The 20,890-nt window shown below is 53.6% G+C and overlaps 1 protein-coding gene across 1 annotated transcript in view; it reads right to left on the reverse strand.

Moving 5' to 3' along the window:
• LOC140427384 (spondin-2-like) overlaps positions 1-20,890 on the reverse strand; it is a 97,031-nt gene that overhangs the window by 29,869 nt on the left and 46,272 nt on the right. The window contains exons 2-3 of the mRNA XM_072512927.1: positions 3,178-3,393; positions 567-790 (exon numbers count right to left, since the gene is read on the reverse strand). Coding sequence (XP_072369028.1) covers positions 567-790; positions 3,178-3,393 — 440 coding nt within the window. The remainder of the gene's footprint in view (positions 1-566; positions 791-3,177; positions 3,394-20,890) is intronic.

Genomic DNA, 20,890 nt, shown 5'->3' on the forward strand with positions numbered 1-20,890 from the left:
CACACATAGCTGGGCTTTCAAACTTTGCAGATGTTCTCGGATGTCATACTTTACACTACTTGGAAGCTGCATTTCTGCCTTGGCTAAAAAATCGGACAGATTTGCAAATGAATCAGAGACTTTTTCCCCGGGTGGAACAAACCATTACAAGGGGACATAAATTTAAGGTGAATGGTGGAAGATGTAGGGGGGATGTCAGAGGTAGGTTCTTTACCCAGAGAGTAGTGAGGGCATGGAATGCACTGCCTGTGGAAATAGTTGAGTCGGAAGCATTAGGGACCTTCAAGCGGCTATTGGATAGGTACATGGATTACGGTAGAATGATGGGCTGTAGATTAATTTGTTCTCAATCTAGGACAAAAGTTTGGCACAACATCGTGGGCCGAAGGACCTGTTCTGTGCTGTATTTTTCTATGTTCTATGTCTGCACTGGGCTCTGTGCTGCCCCTATTATAATTTTAACACCTCAGTATAATTTTTTCACGGCATTCTGTGCTTCCATCAAAACCGGCTGAGCCAGCTGTCCGCCTGATACACATAAAAACATTGCTTCACCAATTCCTTACCAGTGGGTGCGTTGGATAGACTGTAAGTTTAATTGATCTCTGTCCTATCCCGTTTGGAATGGCGGGTGCTTTGAAGAACCCAGCAATGCTGTGCATCTTGTTCTTCATATTTTCTGTCTCCTGCATTAGTGTAGCATGAGTTCCTCTTTCTGTGTATTCCTGTGTCCCAGGGCTGGCCAGGGAATCCAACTGCCATAGCTGGTACTTGTCATCATGTGTGACAGCTGCATTGGAAAATTAAGCTATTAACACAGCATTCATTAAATTATTGAGTAAGCTCCTCAATAGCTGATTGAGATGCTAGACCACTCAGACCAGGAAAGATTTAATAATTACTCTGGCATAGATCTTGCGCAGAGGGTAAAACAGGCTAGAGTGTAGCAGGAGTCCATTTTGCATCTCTCCTATTTTTTTAAATTTCCATTGACTACAATCGCGAGCGTGCTTAAATGGATTGCCAGCTCACTATCAACTATTTAACACTATTGCACAATGTCAAGATCTCTGTCAATTTTTTAAAAATATTTTTATTCAGATTTTCAATATTTTAACATTTTTACACAGAATAAACACAAACACCCCCCCCCCCCCCCGCCTTTGATGGCAGCCAGATCCCCAAAGTGTAAGATAAACAAACCCCATCTCTTGTGGAACCCCTCACCTGCCCCTCTCAGAGAAAATTTCACCTTCTCTAAGGATAGGAACTCCATTAGATCCCCCAGCTATGCTGAGGCACAGGGGGGAAGGGCTGACCTCCAGCACAACAGGACCCAGCTGTGAGCGATCAATGAGGCAAAGGCTAAAATATCTGCCCCCGCACCCGCCTGCAACACCGGCAGGTCTGACACCCTGAATATGGCGTCCAGGGAACCAGGCTCCAAATCTACGTGTAGGATCTCTGACATGGTGCTAAAAAGCAACCTCTCTGTCAATTTTAACAACATTTACATTTTTGTTACCATTTACCTGTCAGTATATTCATACCACCAGACCATCTGCAATTGTGAAAGATTTACATCTTGCAAACCGGGGCATCACAATAGGAATCCCTGCTGAATATAACTGTGGCACACATGAGGTGGGCTGCATCTGGGAGAAATGACGTCCATTCAAGTTCCCTGTCTTGAGTCATTTCAATGGCCAGGGTGCGCTCAGGCTCAACACTGGGTCTTGCAATTGAAAGCAAGGGGTGCGGTGGAGGGGGCAAGAGAAGGGTAGATACAGGCCCAACAGGTGCTACTGGCTTTTATCAGCTCTGCCTTCTGAGAGAAAATAAGCTGAAACCTTAAAATCATTCAGGTGAGGTTTAAGTATGAAGAAATCACTTACTGCTGAATCGTGAGTTATCCACCCCAGCAGCCCCACTAGACCCCATGAGGAATACCAACACCTGATTTCTTCAAGCATCCCCTCCTCCCTGACAGGGAACTGGGATTATCCCTTTCCACCTCATTTTCATTGTATAATCTTGCATTTGGCACTGACCCAATGATGTACCCTTAGGAAATGCAGTGCAGCCCAACAGGGGGAAAGGGAAAGTTGAGGTGAGGGGCCTGCACTCTATCTGAGGTGAGTATTCCCCGGGCCTGACACTGAGAAAAATTTACCCCTTGCAGGGTAAACATTACTGACAATGATGTCATCTTAGAAACAATGAATGTCCTCATATCTGCTTTCGCTCTCCACTATTCTAACAGAGGGCCTAACCTACTTAATTAGCCATCAGAAAAAGTATGAAAAGAGGAATTATAATTGTATCTTTTAAAATTCATTTATGGGATGTGGGTTTGACTGGTTAGGTCGGTATTTATTGCCCACCCCTCAGTATCGTTAGGAAGGTGCGTCGTGGTGGTGGTGAGCTGGGTTCCCTGAGGTGTAGGTACACAGGTGGTGCTGTCAGAGAGGGAGTTCCAGGATTTTGACCGAGTGACAGTGAAGGAACAGCAATATGTTTCCAAGTGAGGATGGTGTGTGGCTTGGAGGTGAAGTGGTGGTGTTCCCATGTGCCTGCTGACTTTGACCTTCCAGGTGGTAGCGCTCGTGGGTTTGGAAGGTGTTACCTAAGGAGCCTTGGTGAGTTACTGCAGTGCATCTTGTAAATGGTAAAAACTGCTGCTACGGTGCATCAGTGGTGGGGAGATTGAATGTTAGTGAGAGGGGTATCAATCAAGCAGGCTGCTTTGTCCTGGATGGTGTCGAGCTTCTTGAGTGTTGTTGGAGCTGCACTCACCCAGTGCAGTGGAGAGAATTCCATCACACTCCTGACTAGTGCCTTGTAGATGGTAGGTAGGCTTTGGGGGAGTAGGAAGATGAGTTACTTGCCACAGAATTCCTTGCATGTGTCCTTCTCTGGTACCCATCGTATTTATATGGATAGTCCTGTTCAGTTTCTGGTCATGTGTAATTAATGTTTTTATAGTAAAGGGAATTACACCTTTAAATAAAAGCAAAAATATTTCTGCATGCGTATGGGTTGTTATTCCCCCAGTTATGTATTGCCCCACCATCCAACTGTAACTCCTCCACCCCCCAACACCCCCCGCCCCCTCTCACCCTGCCCTTTTGCAAACTGCTGTTCCATTGTCATCCAGCATGGTATTTCTCCTCCTACCTATGAGAGGTGACCACTGTGCAGGAGGCCTGTAGAGTGGGTACTGCTTGGGGAAGGCACTGGGACTCCATTTGCCCTTAAATACCAGTGAATATGAGGCAGCACTGTGAGCTGAACAGGGCAGGGCAGGGAGGCTGTCAGTGAATGCCGTGAGGAACAACAACAGCTCCAGGACATTCCAAAGCCACAGGCAGATGAGAGGCTCCATTGGGATACCTGCATGCAGGAGAGGGAAAGAGGAAAAATGACACCACATTGTATTACACTGTTTCCATTCATTAACAAGTCCCTGTGAAGAAACATGATCTGTTATTAATTAGACACACCAACATGGAGAAGACAAGAGGCCATGGGGCGTGGGCAGTAGTGCACAGGATGCAGAGAAAAAACAAGAAGCAATACTTCAACAGTGGAATTTTTTTGTTTGGAAACCTTTTAAAACTAATATTCCCCGACATCAAGATTGAGACGAACTGAGAAACTGATTATTTACAAGCTAAATTAAATTTTCAAAGAGATTTTCATGTGTTCTGCAGGGAGTGATGTTTGTCTCCAGTATAAAGTTGAAAATTAGCCTCCATGTTTCTTGGGGTCCGACTAGCTTTCCTCCCCCCTCACCTCAAGATTCCCATATATTTTGAGAGGTGTTTATTTGACAGTAGCGGTGGGTTCAGCCACTAAGTCAGTCATGTATGGAAATAATGGGCATCAAGATCATTTCCAGATGATAAGGGTGATTAAAGTCAGTTTTTAAATGCCAATATTAAATCCCAGGGATTTTTTTCAGGTGTTTTCCAGACTCTATATTTAGCATTAAAATCTCGTGAAAATTAAAGAGGAGAAAAGAATTGGGTCTGAAAATCCAGGTCAATTTACAGAAAATCAATATTTAGTGGGAATATCATTAAAGACTTAAAATACGTTAAGGATTAATGACTGTGAGCACAGATAGTCAAAGTGAAACACAGAAACTGGAATATTTCTCCAGCATGTTAAGGGAAAGAAATTACTTTTGAGAAATCTTAAGATGGGCAGCACAGTGGTTAGCACCTCACAGCGCCAGAGACCCGGGTTCAATTCCAGCCTTGGATGATTGCCTGTGTGGAGCTTGCACATTCTCCTTGAGTCTGCCTGGGTTTCCTCCGGGTGCTCTGGTTTCCTCCCACAGTCCAAAGATGTGCAGGTTATGTGGATAGGCCTTGCTAAATTGCCCCTTGGTGTTCAGAGATGTGCAGGTTAGGTTACTGGAATAGGGTGAGGGAGCGAACTGGGTAGAGTGCTCTTTCAGAGGGTTGGTGCAGACTCGATGGACCGAATGGCCTCCTTCTGCACTGTAGATTCTGAGTTGTTAGCATCTGCCCATTCAAACAGATTGCGTCAAAACACTTCGGGATCAATACTTATTTTTAACCCTTTAGAATTAAACATTACCTGGGTAGACTGGAGAAAGAAAAATCTGGCACACCTTGAACAGAAACACGTGGATTTTTTTTACATTTGTTTTAATTGTGGGTTCTTGTACCAGCTTTCCTTTCCAATCTTCCTCTCTACACTCTGCCCAACAAATGATGCTTAACACCCAAGATGATTAAAATGCCTCAAAGCACGACACTTCACACCATGCTCATGTAGCCCTCTTGGGTGCAAGAGGTTTTACTTTAAAGTACAGGGATCCCCTCTTCACAGCTTTGTGCCCATCCAAAAGCACTGAAGGACTGAGCTATTTTCTACAGGAAGAGTCGTCTCTAACCTGCCACTGCCTGAGCTTAAGATAAAGTAGTGGGACTATTTAACCCATATGCAATCGTGAAGATAGAAAAAAGACTTTTACAAATTACCAATCAATTTGCATTGTCACTAGCACAATTAAAACACTAAACCGTGTTGAAATTATAGAGCACAATTGTATTGTACACATGTGTGGTGATACACCACTGTACTTCCCTACCATTGTACATAGTATATAATAGTTGTGTGTAACGTGGCCCTGTAATACTGTGTATTGTACTGTAGCTCTGCAGAGGTTCGGTCGCTGGTAGGTAACCCGACCTGGTCACGGAGAGCTCCGCCTTAGCCACTCCCCCGGGAGTTAGTATAAGAACCCTCTTCTGGGACAGGCCCCATTCTGTCTGGGGTCGTCTGTGTCGGGTAAGCCTCCCATGTAGTATATTAAAGACTGAGTTAGAGTCTCACATGTCTTTGTGGTTCTTGACGCTTAGCGCATCAACATGTTGTATCGTTACCTTGGTTCTATAAAGGTAAAGAAGGAGATAACAGGATCCTGCTGAATAAACAGGAACACCAGTAGATTACAAAATGAATGTTAACATATGAAGATAGTTAAATAAGTTCAGTCACACTATTCAATGTCAGTGACGTAGCTGGGGTCGTGGGGACGGGGGACATCTTTTATTGGAGATAATACAATGAGTTGCCTGGTACACAAAACACTTGCCCATATGTTGACCGCTAGAACTTATATGGGACTACTGCTGGATCCTACTTGTATTTCATCAGAGTTATCCATGTTTACGAGGGGCCCCAAAAACATTGAAACTGCCTTTTCCCAGTTTGTACTTCACCTTGTTTTTACAATTGGCCACCCAGGAAATCAATGTTCCTCTTGTTCCTTTTCCTGGCTGCTGAGCATTAGAAGCGTTTGTGATCTTGTATGTTGGTTGTATCTGTCATTAATGGCATATGAAACGTACAGCTTGCAACACACATAATGGCATAAAATAAAAACACATTAATATAGAAACATTTACAACCCCAGGACTCCCCAAGGTACATTAAAACCAACAGCGTGCTTTTGAAGTATAGTCATAGATGTAATGTAGGAAATGTGGTGGACAATTTGTTCACAGCGAGGTCTCACATGCAGCAATATCAAAGTTAGCAACTAAGCTGTTCTCTAGCGATGCTGCTAGATGGATAGATATTGGAAAACTCCCGAACTCTTCATTTAGATACTGACATGGAACCTTTTACGTTGACAGGAGAGGTCAAACTGAGACATGGGGCGAAATTCTCCGTTATCGGCGGAAAGTCCGCCGATCGGCGCAAAAAACGGCGCAAATCCCACTTGCGTCACGTCATAAAAATGGGCCGATAGTCTCCGGCCCGAAATGGGCTAGCAGCGACGTGACGGGATCTGCGCTTGCGCAATGGTTCACGCCGTGCAGCGTCATACGCGCTGCACGGCGTGACGGCTCATAAGGCCGCGCAGCTCCCCCCCACCCGACCGGAACACCCGACCGCAACACCCGACTGGATGGCTAGCCGTCGCTCAGCACCGAGGTTCGAGTCACGCGATGTGGAGGCGCTCCTGGACGCGGTGGAGCAGAGGAGGGATGCCCTGTATCCCGGGCACGGCCGCAGAGTTGCCCCACGCCACAGCCGGCGTCTGTGGAGGGAAGTGGCAGAGGCCATCACCGCTGTGGCCCTGACACCACGGACAGGCACCCAGTACCACAAGAAGGTGAACGACCTCGTCAGAGCAGGCAGGGTGAGCCACCCCCATATCCCCCCTCCCCCATATCCCCCCTCCCCCATATCCCCCCTCCCCCATATCCCCCCTCCCCCATATCCCCCCTCCCCGATATCCCCCCTCCCCCATATCCCCCATATCCCCCCTCCCCCATATCCCCCCTCCCCAATATCCCCCCTCCCCCATATCCCCCCCTCCCCCATATCCCCCATATCCCCCCTCCCCCATATCCCCCCTCCCCATATCCCCCATACCCCCCTCCCCCATATCCCCCATACCCCCCTCCCCCATATCCCCACTCCCCCATATCCCCCCTCCCCCATATCCCCATATCCCCCCTCCCCCATATCCCCCCTCCCCCATATCCCCCCTCCCCCATATCCCCCCTCCCCCATATCCCCCCTATCCCCCATATCCCCCCTCCCCCATATCCCCCCTCCCCCATATCCCCCCTCCCCCATATCCCCCCCTCCCCCATATCCCCCCTCCCCCATATCCCCCCTCCCCCATATCCCCCATATCCCCCTCCCCCATATCCCCCCTCCCCCATATCCCCCCTCCCCATATCCCCCCTCCCCCATATCCCCCATATCCCCCCTCCCCCATATCCCCCCTCCCCCATATCCCCCATACCCCCCCTCCCCATATCCCCCCTCCCCCATATCCCCCCTCCCCCATATCCCCCATATCCCCCCTCCCCCATATTCCCTCTCCCCCATATCCCCCCTCCCCATATCCCCCCTCCCCCATATCCCCCATATCCCCCCTCCCCCATATCCCCCCTCCCCCATATCCCCCATATCCCCCCCTCCCCCATATCCCCCCATCCCCCATATCCCCCCTCCCCCATATCCCCCATATCCCCAAGTGAATCCGGCCCTAACCTTAACCTCTGCAATGCACGCGCAACCGATGGCGTGCATTCATATACCTGCCTAACACTGTTGCCTTTTACCCCTGCCACCACCGCCCCCCCCCCACAGGAGAAGCGCGCACACAACAATAGGGAGCATGTGAGGACTGGAGGAGGGCCCGCTGATGAGAGGCCACTGACCGTACACGAGGAAAGGGCCCTGGAACTGGCTGGCGGACCTGAGGACCGTGAGGTTGCTGATGCAGAGGTCGGGGCCCCACGAGCAAGTGAGCCACCAACAGCCCGTCCCCATATCCCCCCTCCCCTATATCCCCCTCCCCCGTATCACCTGATCACTGCCTGATGTCTAACCATGCATGCTTCATTGTGTATCGCAGGACCAAACGTCCAGGCACCCATCCCCGCAGATGCACACCGCCCGCAGGATGCCCCTCGGAGACCACAGGAGATGGAGAGACCCGCATCCTCCAGCATGCGACGCCCGCAGGATGCCCCTCGGAGACCACGGGAGACGGAGAGACCCGGACCCTCCAGCATGCGACGCCCGCAGGATGCCCCTCGCACACCACGGGAGACGGAGAGACCTGGAGCAACAGGGAGACGACACCCCCGTCACGTGCGGGAGCGACCACCCAGCGATGAGGGGGGCAGCCACAGGCCCCCGTCACATCCGAGCCAGGACACCACTACCCAGGACACCACTATCCAGGACACCCCTACCCGGGACACCACTACCCAGGACACCCCTACCCGGGACACCACTACCCAGGACACCCCGACCCGGGACAGCACTACCCGGGACAGCACTACCCGGGACAGCACTACCCGGGACAGCACTACCCGGGACAGCACTACCCAGGACAACCCTACCCGGGAAGACGAAATACCGGACAGTGACTCAGAGTGGATGGGTGGAGATGGACCCCCACCCCAAAGTGCCATGGAATCAGAGTGGGATGAAGAGCACGACACAACGCCACTGCTGTCACCAACACCCTCCACCATCGCAGAAACACTCACCACGGTTGGGCACTTTAGTGATGAGGCGTCTGGTACACTCACTGGTGCGCACAACACAGCCGTCCCGGTACAGCAGGTGGAGGTAGGAGCAGCAGAGGGACCGGGCGGTCGGAGGGCAGCCCAGGCCAAGCGAACATCTGCCGCCCAGATGGATCCCGGGTTCCTGCAGTTACCACACCCACACATAGATCCGATGCAACCACCGACACGGAGACGAGCGAATAGGGTGACGGGTGGCTTGCGGCGGCTGCGGTCGCAGGTGGAGGAGTCTACCCGCGTCCAGGAGCTGGGACTGGTCCCGGTCATGCGTGCCACCCAGGCTGACACCGCACGGGTGGCGTCCGCGGTGGAGGCAATGGGTGCGACGGTGTCAGACATGGGGAACGGTTTGCGAGGCCTGGGGCCTTCCGTGCAGGCGGCGTCTGTGGCCCAGGAAATGGCTGCCCTCTCACAGGAGGCCATGAGCCAGTGCCAGCGCCAGATGGCAGAGGCGCTCAACGCCATAGCCCAGTCTCAGCAGGCCATGGCCCAGTCTCAGCAGGCCATAGCCCAGTCTCTGCAGGCCATGGCCCAGTCTCTGCAGGCCATGGCCCAGTCTCAGCAGGCCATCGCTGAGGGCATCGGCGCCAGTGGTCACGTGCGAGCCGGCGTCGCACTGTCACAGACAGGGTTCGACAACCCCCTGGGCTCCATGGCTGCAAACCTGCAGACCCCTGTCGATACCAGCACGGGCCTCCAGGACTGGCAGCGCCAGATGTCGGGGGAGCGTCGGATGGCCAGTCCGTTCGCATCCCCCACCCATGTAGAGGCCTGGGGGCCATCGGGCACACCGAGGGAGGAGGAGGTGGTGTGGTCCGTCCCGGCTCCCTCTGTAGGGGAGGTCCCGGTACACCGCGACACCTCGGACTCCCCCCCTTCCGTCCCAGGTGCATCGGGTGGGCAACGGGCAGGACAGGCTGGCAGCTCGCCATCCCAGTCGCCCGGGCCGCAGCCTGGCCCATCTAGGCCAGGACGCCCCAGGAAACGGCCGCCAAAGGGATCCAGTGTCAGAGGGCAGGAATCACAGGAGTCCACCTCCAGTTCTGCTGTACCGTCTGGGGAACCACGTAGACGTAGTCAAAGGGCCCGTAAGGCCAAACAATTAGACACTGAGTAAGTTGGCACGGGTGCAGGGCACAGATGAGTTTTAGGGGCTAGGGCACGTGCATGAACTCCTTTGGTTATTAAAGTCAATGTTACACCTACCGAAGCTGCCTTTGTGCTCTGTCCAAAGTGTGCGGGGGTGTCATGTACGTTGAGCGCAAGTGTGTGTGTGACGGGTGGTCTTACCTCAGCCTCAGGTGAGTCTGCCCCCTTCCCCCTGGGCCGCCATCAACATCCCCCGGGCAGAGGACGGGACTGTGCGCTGCAGTGTCACAGCCGCATGCAGAGATGGTCCGGGTGGATGGTGGTACTGTGGCCATGGGTCAGACATAGTCCAACGATGTAGAGCCAGGAGCTCATCGGAGGCGGGTTGTCATCATCCTCCATGGCCTGCGATAGACACGCGTCCATCCGCAACTGGGTGAGCCCGGCCCGTTGTGCCGCCGGTGGATCGGCAATTGGGGGGGGGGTGGTGTGCATGCGGGTGGGGTGTGTGGGGTTGGGGAGGGGGGTGAGGGTGCTGGGTGGGTGGATGGGTGGGGGGTGTGGGTGGTCGGCTGTTGTCATGGTGTGCGGTCTGTGGCCATACTACCCGATTCCCACGCCCATCTAGTCAGTGAAGCGGGCGTCTATCAGTCTGTCCCGTGCCCGCTGGGCCAGCCGGTAACGGTGGACAGCCACCCGCCTGTGTCTACCCCGTCTGCCCTGACCATTGCCCCCATCCCCCTCATCTGGGGAGGACTGGGCCTCTTCCTGCTGCTCCTCCACTCCGCCCTCCTCTGCCTGCGGCACATCGCCCCTCTGCTGGGCTATGTTGTGCAGGACGCAGCACACCACAATGATGCGGCCGACCCTATCTGACCGATACTGGAGGGCGCCCCCAGAGAGGTCCAGGCACCTGAAACGCATGTTCAGCATGCCAAAGCACCTCTCGATCACTCCCCTTGTCGCTACATGGGCATCATTGTAGCGGTTCTCCGCCTCATTGCGTGGCCTCCGTATAGGCGTCATCAGCCACGATCGCAATGGGTAGCCCCTGTCGCCCAGCAACCAGCCCCTCAGCCGGGGATGGCGTCCCTCGTACATGCCGGGGATGGATGACCGCGACAACACGAATGAGTCGTGTACACTGCTTGGGTGACGGGCGCAGACTTGCAGGATCATCATGCGGTGGTCGCAGACCACCTGTACGTTCATCGAATAGGTCCCCTTCCTATTAGTGAACACGGCCCTGTTCTCTGCAGGTGGCCGCACGGCGACGTGCATCCCATCGATCGCGCCCTGGACCATGGGGAACCCGGCAATGGCAGAGAAGCCCACGGCCCGGGCATCTTGGCTGGCCCGGTCCACGGGGAAGCGGATGTAGCGGTGCGCCATGGCATAAAGGGCATCTGTCACTGCCCGGATGCACCGATGCACCGATGTCTGCGATATGCCGGACAGGTCCCCACTCGGTGCCTGGAATGACCCCGTTGCATAAACGTTCAGGGCCACCGTAACCTTGACGGACACGGGGAGAGGGTGTCCCCCGCCAGTGCCACGCGGTGACAGGTGTGCCAGCAGGTGGCAGATGTGTGCCACGGTTTCCCGGCTCATCCGGAGTCTCCTCCTGCATTCCCGGTCCGTGAGGTCCTGGTATTACTGCCGGGGCCGGTACACAGGGGGGGCGCCCTCGGGTGCCTCCGTTGCCGTGGGGCCGCGACGTCCTCCTCCCCCTCCTCGTCCTGTCGGTCAGGTGTCCCTCCAGCCTGGGCGGCTGCCGCCTGCCCCTCTGCGGCAGCCTGCGCCGCCTCTCTGGCACGCTCCTCCTCCTCCTCCTCCTCCTCCTCCTCATCCAGGGCAACATAGACATGAGCGGCGGCCACCACGGCGGCCAACATCGCTGGACGGTCTGAAAACATGACGGCCTGGTGGGGGGGAGGGGAACGACGACATGTCATCATTGCCCATATCCCCTCCTCCCCCCAGCCAGGTGGCATGAACCGCATGGGTCCAACTGTTGGAGGCTGGCACCTGGCCAGGTGGACCAACTCATTTGCCCTCCCATCACCCACCCCGGCACGGACCCCCTCCCCAACCCCCAACCTCCACCCCAGCACGGAGCCCCCCCCCAACCTCCACCCCAGCACGGACCCCCCCCCAACCTCCACCCCGGCATGGACCCCCTCCCCAACCTCCACCCCAGCACGGACCCCCCCAACCCCCAACCTCCACCCCAGCACGGACCCCCACCCCCAACCTCCACCCCAGCACGGACCCCCCCAACCTCCACACCGGCACGGACCCCCTCCCCAACCTCCACCCCAGCACGGACCCCCCCCAACCCCCAACCTCCACCCCAGCACGGACCCCCCCCCCCAACCTCCACCCCAGCACGGACCCCCCCCCAACCTCCACCCCGGCACGGACCCCCTCCCCAACCTCCACCCCAGCACGGACCCCCCCAACCCCCAACCTCCACCCCAGCACGGACCCCCCCCCCAACCTCCACCCTGGCACGGACCCCCTCCCCAACCTCCACCCCAGCATGGACCCCCTCCCCAACCTCCACCCCAGCACGGACCCCCCCCAACCCCCAACCTCCACCCCAGCACGGACCCCCCCCCAACCTCCACCCCGGCACGGACCCCCCCCCCAACCTCCACCCCGGCACGGCCCCCTCCCCAACCTCCACCCTGGCACGGACCCCCCCCAACCCCCAACCTCCACCCCAGCACGGACCCCCCCCCAACCTCCACCCTGGCACGGACCCCCTCCCCAACCTCCACCCCAGCACGGACCCCCACCCAACCCCCAACCTCCACCCCAGCACGGACCCCCCCCCAACCTCCACCCCGGCACGGACCCCCTCCCCAACCTCCACCCCAGCACGGACCCCCCCCAACCCCCAACCTCCACCCCAGCACGGACCCCCCCCCCAACCTCCACCCCGACACGGACCCCCCCCCAACCTCCACCCCGGCACGGACCTCCTCCCCAACCTCCACCCCAGCACGGACCCCCCCCAACCCCCAACCTCCACCCCAGCACGGACCCCCCCTCCCAACCTCCACCCCGGCACGGACCCCCCCCCCCCCAACCTCCACCCCGGCACGGACCCCCCCCCCAACCCCCAACCTCCACCCCGGCACGGACCCCCTCCCGGCACTCCCCCGGAGCCCAGCCTACTCTAACCACCCCCCCCCCCCCCACCCCCCCCCCGCCGCACACACACAAAAGCCGAGACACACCTCTCCTCACGCAATCAGCCTGCGGCCACGCCATTTCCTGCCCAGAGCCAACCCCCCAGGCCGTCACTCACCTCCTCGCTGGTCGGCGTGAGCCTGGAGCACCGGGTCACGCCGATGAAAAGGAGGTTTGATTCACGTCGACGTGAACGGTCATCACGTCGACGGGACTTCGGCCCATCCGAAGGGAGAATATCGGCAGGCCGAAAATCGGCTGCCTTGCGCAGACCCGTGACATTCTCCGCGGCAGCGGCGCCATTAACGCCCCGCCGACTTTTCTCCCTTCGGAGACTTCGGCGGGGGCGGGGGCGGGATTCACGGCGGCCAACGGCCATTCTCCGACCCGGCGGGGGGTCGGAGAATGACGCCCATGATTCTTCATCTCTTCCCAAAACGATTCCCAGAGAGATACACAGAAGCAAAAGCCTAGGTCATGCACTCAAGTCTCTAGAGTGGGACTTGAACACACAACGTTTTGACCCAGAGATAAAAGTCAGGAGAAATTTGGGTTTCCAATAAGTTCACTTAGTTCTGTTGTTAGTATTTTCTCTCTTGTTTACCTCAGGACATTGAATGCACGACTGATAGGTTAGTGATGTACACCCATGTCTGGATGAAGATAGGGTGACACATTGACTTTGTTTACTTAGGTACCTTCATCTTTATCTTGTGAGGGAAGGGCATTCCTGTTTATTTCAGAGGGCATTTCTGCTGTTTTCACAAATGCTGCCAAATTTCCAAAACATTTTTTAGATTAATGGAGGAAAAATCTCAACAATCCTAATCCCTTGAGGAGATATCAGGGACTTTGTCCACTTAGGGAATGAAGCTGTAATATTTGGAATTTATCTAATGTGTGAGAAGTGAAATCTGAAATCACAACGTGAATTGTGCTCTGGGGCAAAGAGAGGAGAAATCAGACATAACCTTTTTTCTTTGGTGTGGATTCTCACATGATGGTAAAGCAAGCTGAGAGAACGGAGCTGGTTAGCTCAGTTGACTGGAAGGCTAGGGTGTGGTGCAAAATGATGTCAACTGCCATGTTCAATCCCTGTGCTGGCTGAGGTCGTTCTTGGGGCCTATTTCCTTGCCTCATAGCAATATCATGGGATAAGTCATAATTCGCAACCTTCAGTTGATGAGGACACTACCTGACTAGAGGGGCAGCTGAAAGCTAGGCTGAGGGTAAAAAGAAAAGCTGGAGGGAACGGGTTGGTAAGGAGAGCTTCAGAGATTTAAAAGTGAACAGAAGTAAACTTTTCAAGAGAACTTTGCATTATAGCAATATGGAAGAGCAAAAGAAATTCAAATTATAAATGGTAGACTTACGGAGCTGAAGGAGATGGTCAAATGTGTCTCAAGTTCCCTCTGCAACTTTTGCCTGGATATGTTTGTCTCTTATCGTCTCACCCGGATTTCTTTATCCTCTTCTTTTTCTGTGTATTTTTCTCCCTTCTCGCTATCCGTTCCCTCTCAAAACTGTCTATCTCCTCTGCTCCCTATTTGTTTCTATTCTCTTTCTCACTCCTTCCTCCTGTCTTTCCTTTCCTCACTTTCCTATCTGTCTCCTCTTCCTCTCTCTCTGCTTTCTCATTTTATACTTGTACACATGCAGTTCACTTATGTTAACTCATTAATACAGACCCACACATGCTGAGCTTGGCTCAAAGGAAAGCATACATCATTCTTTTTCTCCTGAACACTTAAGTTTCTTTTGCCACACAGTTTGGTGAACACAATCCATTTGAGTTCACATAACCTGAAGTAAAAGCATTGAAAAAAGTTATGTTTCTATTGTGCAAACCTTCTTAGAGCCAATTAGTGGAAGAGGAGACCATCAATGTTTACATAGTTTCGTTTCATTCACAAAGTGAACATTACAAATGTGTAGTGCCTAATTCTACAACCCAACTCCAGCGCCATGTGCACAAGTCTTTACCCAACAAATGCCTCTGACCTTTAAACACTTTAGCTTAATTTAAACAATTAATATATTGCATCTTATGATGCCTTAGCAACAGAACAAATTGCTTCAGATATTAAAAAATGTCTCACAGCCCAGAAACAGGCCATTCAACCCACTTGGTAAAAGCTGGTGTTTAAGCTCCACATTAGCCTCCACCTACACAACTTCATCTAATCAAATCAGTACATACTTCTTTTCTCCTCATGTGTTCACAAAGCTTTCTCTTAAATGCAGCAATACTATTTGCCTCAACCACTCCATTTGGTGGTGAGTTCCGCATGCTAACTACTCTCTGGGTGAAGAGGTTTTTCCTCAATTTCCTATTTGGTTTATTAGTGACAATATTATGTTTATGATCCCCTTTTTTCATTTTTCACATCTGGGAAATGGTGCAGGGTGCTCCAAATGTCATCAAACCTAGCTATGGGGAATTTGAAACTCCAAATGTGGACTAGCCAAGGTATATAAGGTCAAATTGATACTCCATAACTATCCATATGCAGGTCTACCTTGCTTTCCAGAGGCAGGTAGTGCCACCGGCAGCGACCTGCACGGCCCATGTGGCATGCTTCATTGACACAGGGGTGCACCTAACTGTGTCCCCTGTGTGAGTCCCCACATAGCCTGCCTGTCTCCCGTGTTTCTCTTGGGTATATTCGTTCTCCCACCACCCCCAACACCCTGCCACTCTTCCTCGTCCTTGTTCCATGACTTCTTGCCCTGGGGGTAACCCCCCCCCCCCTCCACACACACACACACACACACACACATCCCTCTCTTCTCCCTACTTTATTGGTTGCTGGCCACGAACAAATCTTGAAACAAGTTGGTGAATGGCTTCCACATCCTGTGAAAGCCTTGTCTGACCCACGGATGGCGAACACTATCTTCTCCAGCCTGAGAAATTCCACCAGTTCGGACAGCTAGTCTGCAGCATTGGGTGGTGCTGCTGATCATAAGCCAAGCAGGAGTCTCGGGTGGGCGATTATGGAGGCAAAGGCTAGGGTGTCAGCCACTCTCCCCATGAAGAGCTCTGGCTGCTCTGATGCTCCGAAGACCTCCACTTTTGGGCACGGCTCCACCCTTACTCCCACAACCCTGGACATAGCCTCAAGAAGGACATTCAGTACACAGGTTTGGGGTAAGCCCAGAACACGTGGGAGTGATTGGTCGGGTCTCCCTAGCACTGTTCACATTTGTCCTCCACCTCCGGAGAGAATCCACTCAATTGTGTTCTCGTTAGGTTCACCTGTGCACAACCTTTAGTGGCGTTAGGCACAGCCCTGCACATGTGGAGGTGAAGCTTTCCCTGTGCAGTGCTTTGATCCAGAGACCACCCCCTATCTCCCTGCCTAATTCCTCCTCCGACGTTTCCTTTGTCTCGTCCAGGGGTGAGCATACCTCTTCTAGTCCATACATAGCCGCAGAGTTCCTCTCCCCTAGATCACCCGCGTTCAGTAGTCTTTCTAATAGTGAATGTCCTGATATCTGGGGTACATTGTCGTTTCTTTGCGGAGGACGTTTTTGACCACAGATCGTTCCCTCTTGAGAATTGAAACTTCTCCGTGAGTTCCCCCAGGGCCGCCACTCTACTGTCTGTGTACATATCCCTAACCATCAGTGTCCCCTCATCCTATCTCCATCTCTTGATGAGGCATTCATTGTTGCGGGAGTGAACCTGTAATTATTGCAGATGAAGGCCATGGCGGACATTTCAGTTAGTCCAAAGTGCTGCCTCATTTGATTCCACATTCGGAGCACGGCTACTATCATTGGGCATTTTGAGTATCTGGCTGGGGAGGAATGGGAGTACGGTTGTGGCTTACGCTTGGGGGATGTCCCTGCACAGGAACTTACCCCTATCCTCACCGCACCTTGTCAAAAGCTTTCTGGAAATCCAGATATACCACATCCATTGGCTCCCCGTTATCTACTGCACTGGTAACGTCCTCAAAAAATTCTACCAAATTAGTCAGACACGACCTACCCTTTATGAACCCATGCTGCGTCTGCCCAATGGGACAATTTCCCTCCAAGTGCCCCGCTATTTCCTCCTTAATGATAGATTCCAGCATTTTCCCTACAACCGAAGTTAAGCTTCCCGGCCTATAATTACCCGCTTTCTGCCGACCTCCTTTTTTAAACAGTGGTGTCACGTTTGCTACTTTCCAATCCTCTGGGACCACCCCAGAGTCTAGTGAATTTTGATAAATTTCCACCCAAGAGGTGAACCCTGGCTCAAGCCCAAACTGTTTCAGTACCTCCATGAGGTATTTGCATTCAGCTCTATTGAAGGCCTTTTCTGCATCCAGGGAGATGATTACTTTTGATGTTCTTCCCCCGGATGGGGTCATGATCATGTTCAACAGGAGCCTGATGTTTGCTGTTGGCTGCCTGTCCTTGACAAAGCCTGTCTGATCTTCCGCGGCTACCTCTGGCACATGGCTCTCTGGCCGCCTTTGCTAGGATCTTAGCGTCGGTGTTAAGGGGTGAGATGGGTCTGCAGGACCCGTGGTCTGTCGGGTCTTTTTCTTTTGGGGGGGATCAGCGAAATTGAGGCCTGAGTCAACGTTGGCAGCAAGGCATCCATTGCTAGTAAGTCTGTGAACATCTCCCGCAGGTGCGGGGCCAATGCTGGCACAAATTCTTTATAGCAGTCCATCGGGAATCTTTCCGGCCTCGGCACCGTTCCCGCCTGCATGGGGTTAATGCTCTCCATGACTTCCCTCAGTTCTAATGGTGTTTCCAGACCCATCCCCCATCTTCCCCCAAGACCGGCATGTCCAGTCCGTCGAGGAACTGCTTCATCTTTGAGTCTCCCTCTGGGGGCTCGGAGGTGTACAGCTCCTGGTAGAAGGTTGCACAGGCTTCATTGATCTGCTCTGCCACTGCAACTAGCTTATTGCTCCTGTCTTTTACTTGGGCTATTTCCCTCAAGGGCTGCCTGTTTTCTCAGCTGGTGAGCCAGCAGGCGGCTGGTTTTGACTCCATGCTCGTAAAAGGTCCCCGTGTCAGGCGGAGCTGGTGAACTGCTTTCCCAGTGGAGAGCAGGTCAAAGTTCATCTGTAGCTTTTTCTTCTCCACCAGTAGTTCCACGGTCGGGGTCGAGGAGTGCCACCGATCCATCCCTAGTATGGAGTCGATCAGCTGTTACCTGGCCGTCCTGCTACTTACTATCTTTGCGTTTCTTTTCTCAATAGTTTTACCTCTTATCACCACCTTCACCGTCTCCCAGAATGTGGAGGGTGAGACCTCTCCATTCTGGTTGTTGGTAATGTACCTGCCTATGGTCTGTGATATCTGTTCGCAGAATGCCTTGTCGGCCAGAAAGGCCATGTCCAGCCTCCATGGGGGGACGTGGTGCCCGGCCCGTCTCCAACCTCACATCCACTAGTGTGGCACATGGTCGGAGATTACGATTGCAGAGTAATCTGCTACTACTATCCCTGCAAGCGCCGCTTTCCCCACTGCAAAGATGTTGATCCTGGTGTAGATCCTCTCTAACCTGGGAGAAGAAGGGGAACTCCTTCTCCCCTGGGTGTGTGAACCTCAGGGATCCACTGCCCCCATCTGCTCCATGAAGTTGTTCAACTCTCTCTCCATGTTTGATAGTTTCCCTGATTTGGGGTTGGATCTGTCCGTAGATCCTGTACGCAGTTAAAGTCCCCCCCCCCCCCCCCCCCCCACCTAATGAATGGTGTGAATCTCCTCCCATAATGAATTGGTGGGACTCTATGTTGGGAATTTCTGCCATGGTTTTCCTTATGAATTCTATGTTGCCTGTTGGAAGCGTACACATTTACGACGACCACTGGTGCCGCTTCCAGGACACCGCTAACCATGATATACCATCCCCCGAGTCCTTGACTATCTTTACCGCCGTGAAGACTGCCCTCTTGTTGAGCAACATGGCCACACCCTAGCTCTCATCTTGCATGGCATGATTGGTAAGTCTGTCACACCCAGCTCTTTCTTACCACAGTCGATCCTTCTCCTACAGGTGCTTCACTTAGAGGAAGACAACATCAGCCCTCAGACTTTTCAGATTGGCGAAGACTCTGGATCTTTTCACTGGGCCATTACGTCCCCTGACGTTCCAGGTGACTATCCTGATAGGGGGTGGATTCTGTCCCCCTTCCTCCTGTGGTGTCAACCATACTTACCTTGTGGATGCACCCCTGTACTCAAGGGTTTCCCTTTGCCCAGGGGCCATCCATGATGGCCGTTGGTGCCATATTCGCCCTGTAGACAGGCCCCTGCACTCTGGGTTATTCCCTTTGTCCAGGGGCCATCCAAGATGGCCGTCAGTGGCTTTGGGTGGCATGGTATCAAAGTGGTTAGCACTATTGCTTCACAGCGCCAGAGTCGCGGGTTCGATTCCAGCTTGGGTCACTGTCTGTGCGCAGTTTGCACGTTCTCCCCATGTCTGCATGGGTTTCTTCCGGGTGCTCCAATTTCCTCCCACAAGTCCCAAAAGACATGCTTGTTAGGTGAATTGGACATTCTGAGTTCTCCCTCAGTGTACCCGAACAGGCACCGGGGTGTGGCGACTAGGGGATTTTCACAGTAACTTCATTACAGTAGTAATGTGAGCCTACTTGTGACAATAAAGATTATTATTATCTGCCTAGAGTTTTCTCACTCCCCACCTTTCTGCCAGGCATGCTCCCCCCCTCGGGAGATGTGCCGCAGCACCACCTTCTTCCAGGAAGACATCTTAACGAACGGCGGGGTGGTCTAGAAACAGGCTGTAGGCATCCATGAGAAAGAAGATTTATCACTAAAAATAACAAGGACTGAAACACCTTTACTAATTATGGGAGGAGGAATGGATTAGGAAATGTCAACAGGAAAATGAACCCCAGAAATGCCCAGGGTACAGTCACTTGGTGTTTTGGATGTGATTCGAAGTTCCCATTATAGAATAAACTGTCCTGAGCAATATAGTAGGGTATTTGAAAAGGGAGAAGAAGAGGGAGATATTGACCAAAGATAAGGCATTATCTTAATAACAAGGAGATTTGGCCTGATGATTCATGTGCTGGTTGCAAAGTCATTCAATTATGCAGTTTTAGACAGCACGTGGAGTAGATTGGTTGCAATGTTGCCTGGACTCTTTGTGCGGGAATCTCTGACCCCCCGGCGGCTCGGAGAATCGCCGGTGGGGAGGCTTAAATCCCACCTGGCCGCCCCTGCGATATTCTCCGGCCCCCCAAAAATCGCGGCGACGTGAATCGCGCCGCGCACCTCGGAGAATGTCGAGGACCGGAGCAACACAACGGGCCCCGGAGCCGCCCCAATTCTCCGGGCCGGATGGGCCGAAGTCCCGCCGATGTCACCACGGGTCACGCCGGCGTAAATCAACCCTGATGCACGATCAATGATCACTAAAGCGAGGTTGTAGTCCAACTGAAGGCTTTAATAAGCTCGATGTTTCCCTCAGCGGCTCAGGTACAGAATGAAGGCTGCTGGGGCGGCACGGGCTCTTATACCCCGCCTAGCAGGGCGGAGCTACCATACACCTTGACCAGTAGGAAGCATACAGTTTCTACCAATGGTGTTCCAGCATTACCAGGTACCGTAATACCTCTACTACCACAAAACCACCTATTTAACGGCGTCAACCAGTCGTACTGGTTGACACCGGCCAGCGCGGAGGTAGGGGTCAGCGTGGGGCAGCCGCTGGAGAAGTGACGGCACGGCCGCAGGTGATGGGGTTGGTCGCAGGAACGGTTGGAGTGTGCGACGGGGGGAGGGGCTAGGGGGGAGGAGCTGCGGGGGAGGGACTGGGGGAGGGGCTGGAGAAGGGGCTGGGGGTGTGGTGGGGGGAGGATGCTGGGGCTGGGGGGGAGGGGCTGGGTGGGAGAGGGGGGGTTGGGGAGGGTGCGTGATGGAGAGGATGCGTGCCAGGGAGGAGAGGGGGGGCCGGGGAGGGCGTGTGATGGAGAGTGTGAGTGCCGGAGAGGAGGGTGGTGGATTTGCGAGGTTGCATG

This window comes from Scyliorhinus torazame, chromosome 7, assembly GCF_047496885.1.
Source record: "Scyliorhinus torazame isolate Kashiwa2021f chromosome 7, sScyTor2.1, whole genome shotgun sequence".
In the NCBI taxonomy this organism is placed as follows: Eukaryota; Metazoa; Chordata; class Chondrichthyes; order Carcharhiniformes; family Scyliorhinidae; genus Scyliorhinus; species Scyliorhinus torazame.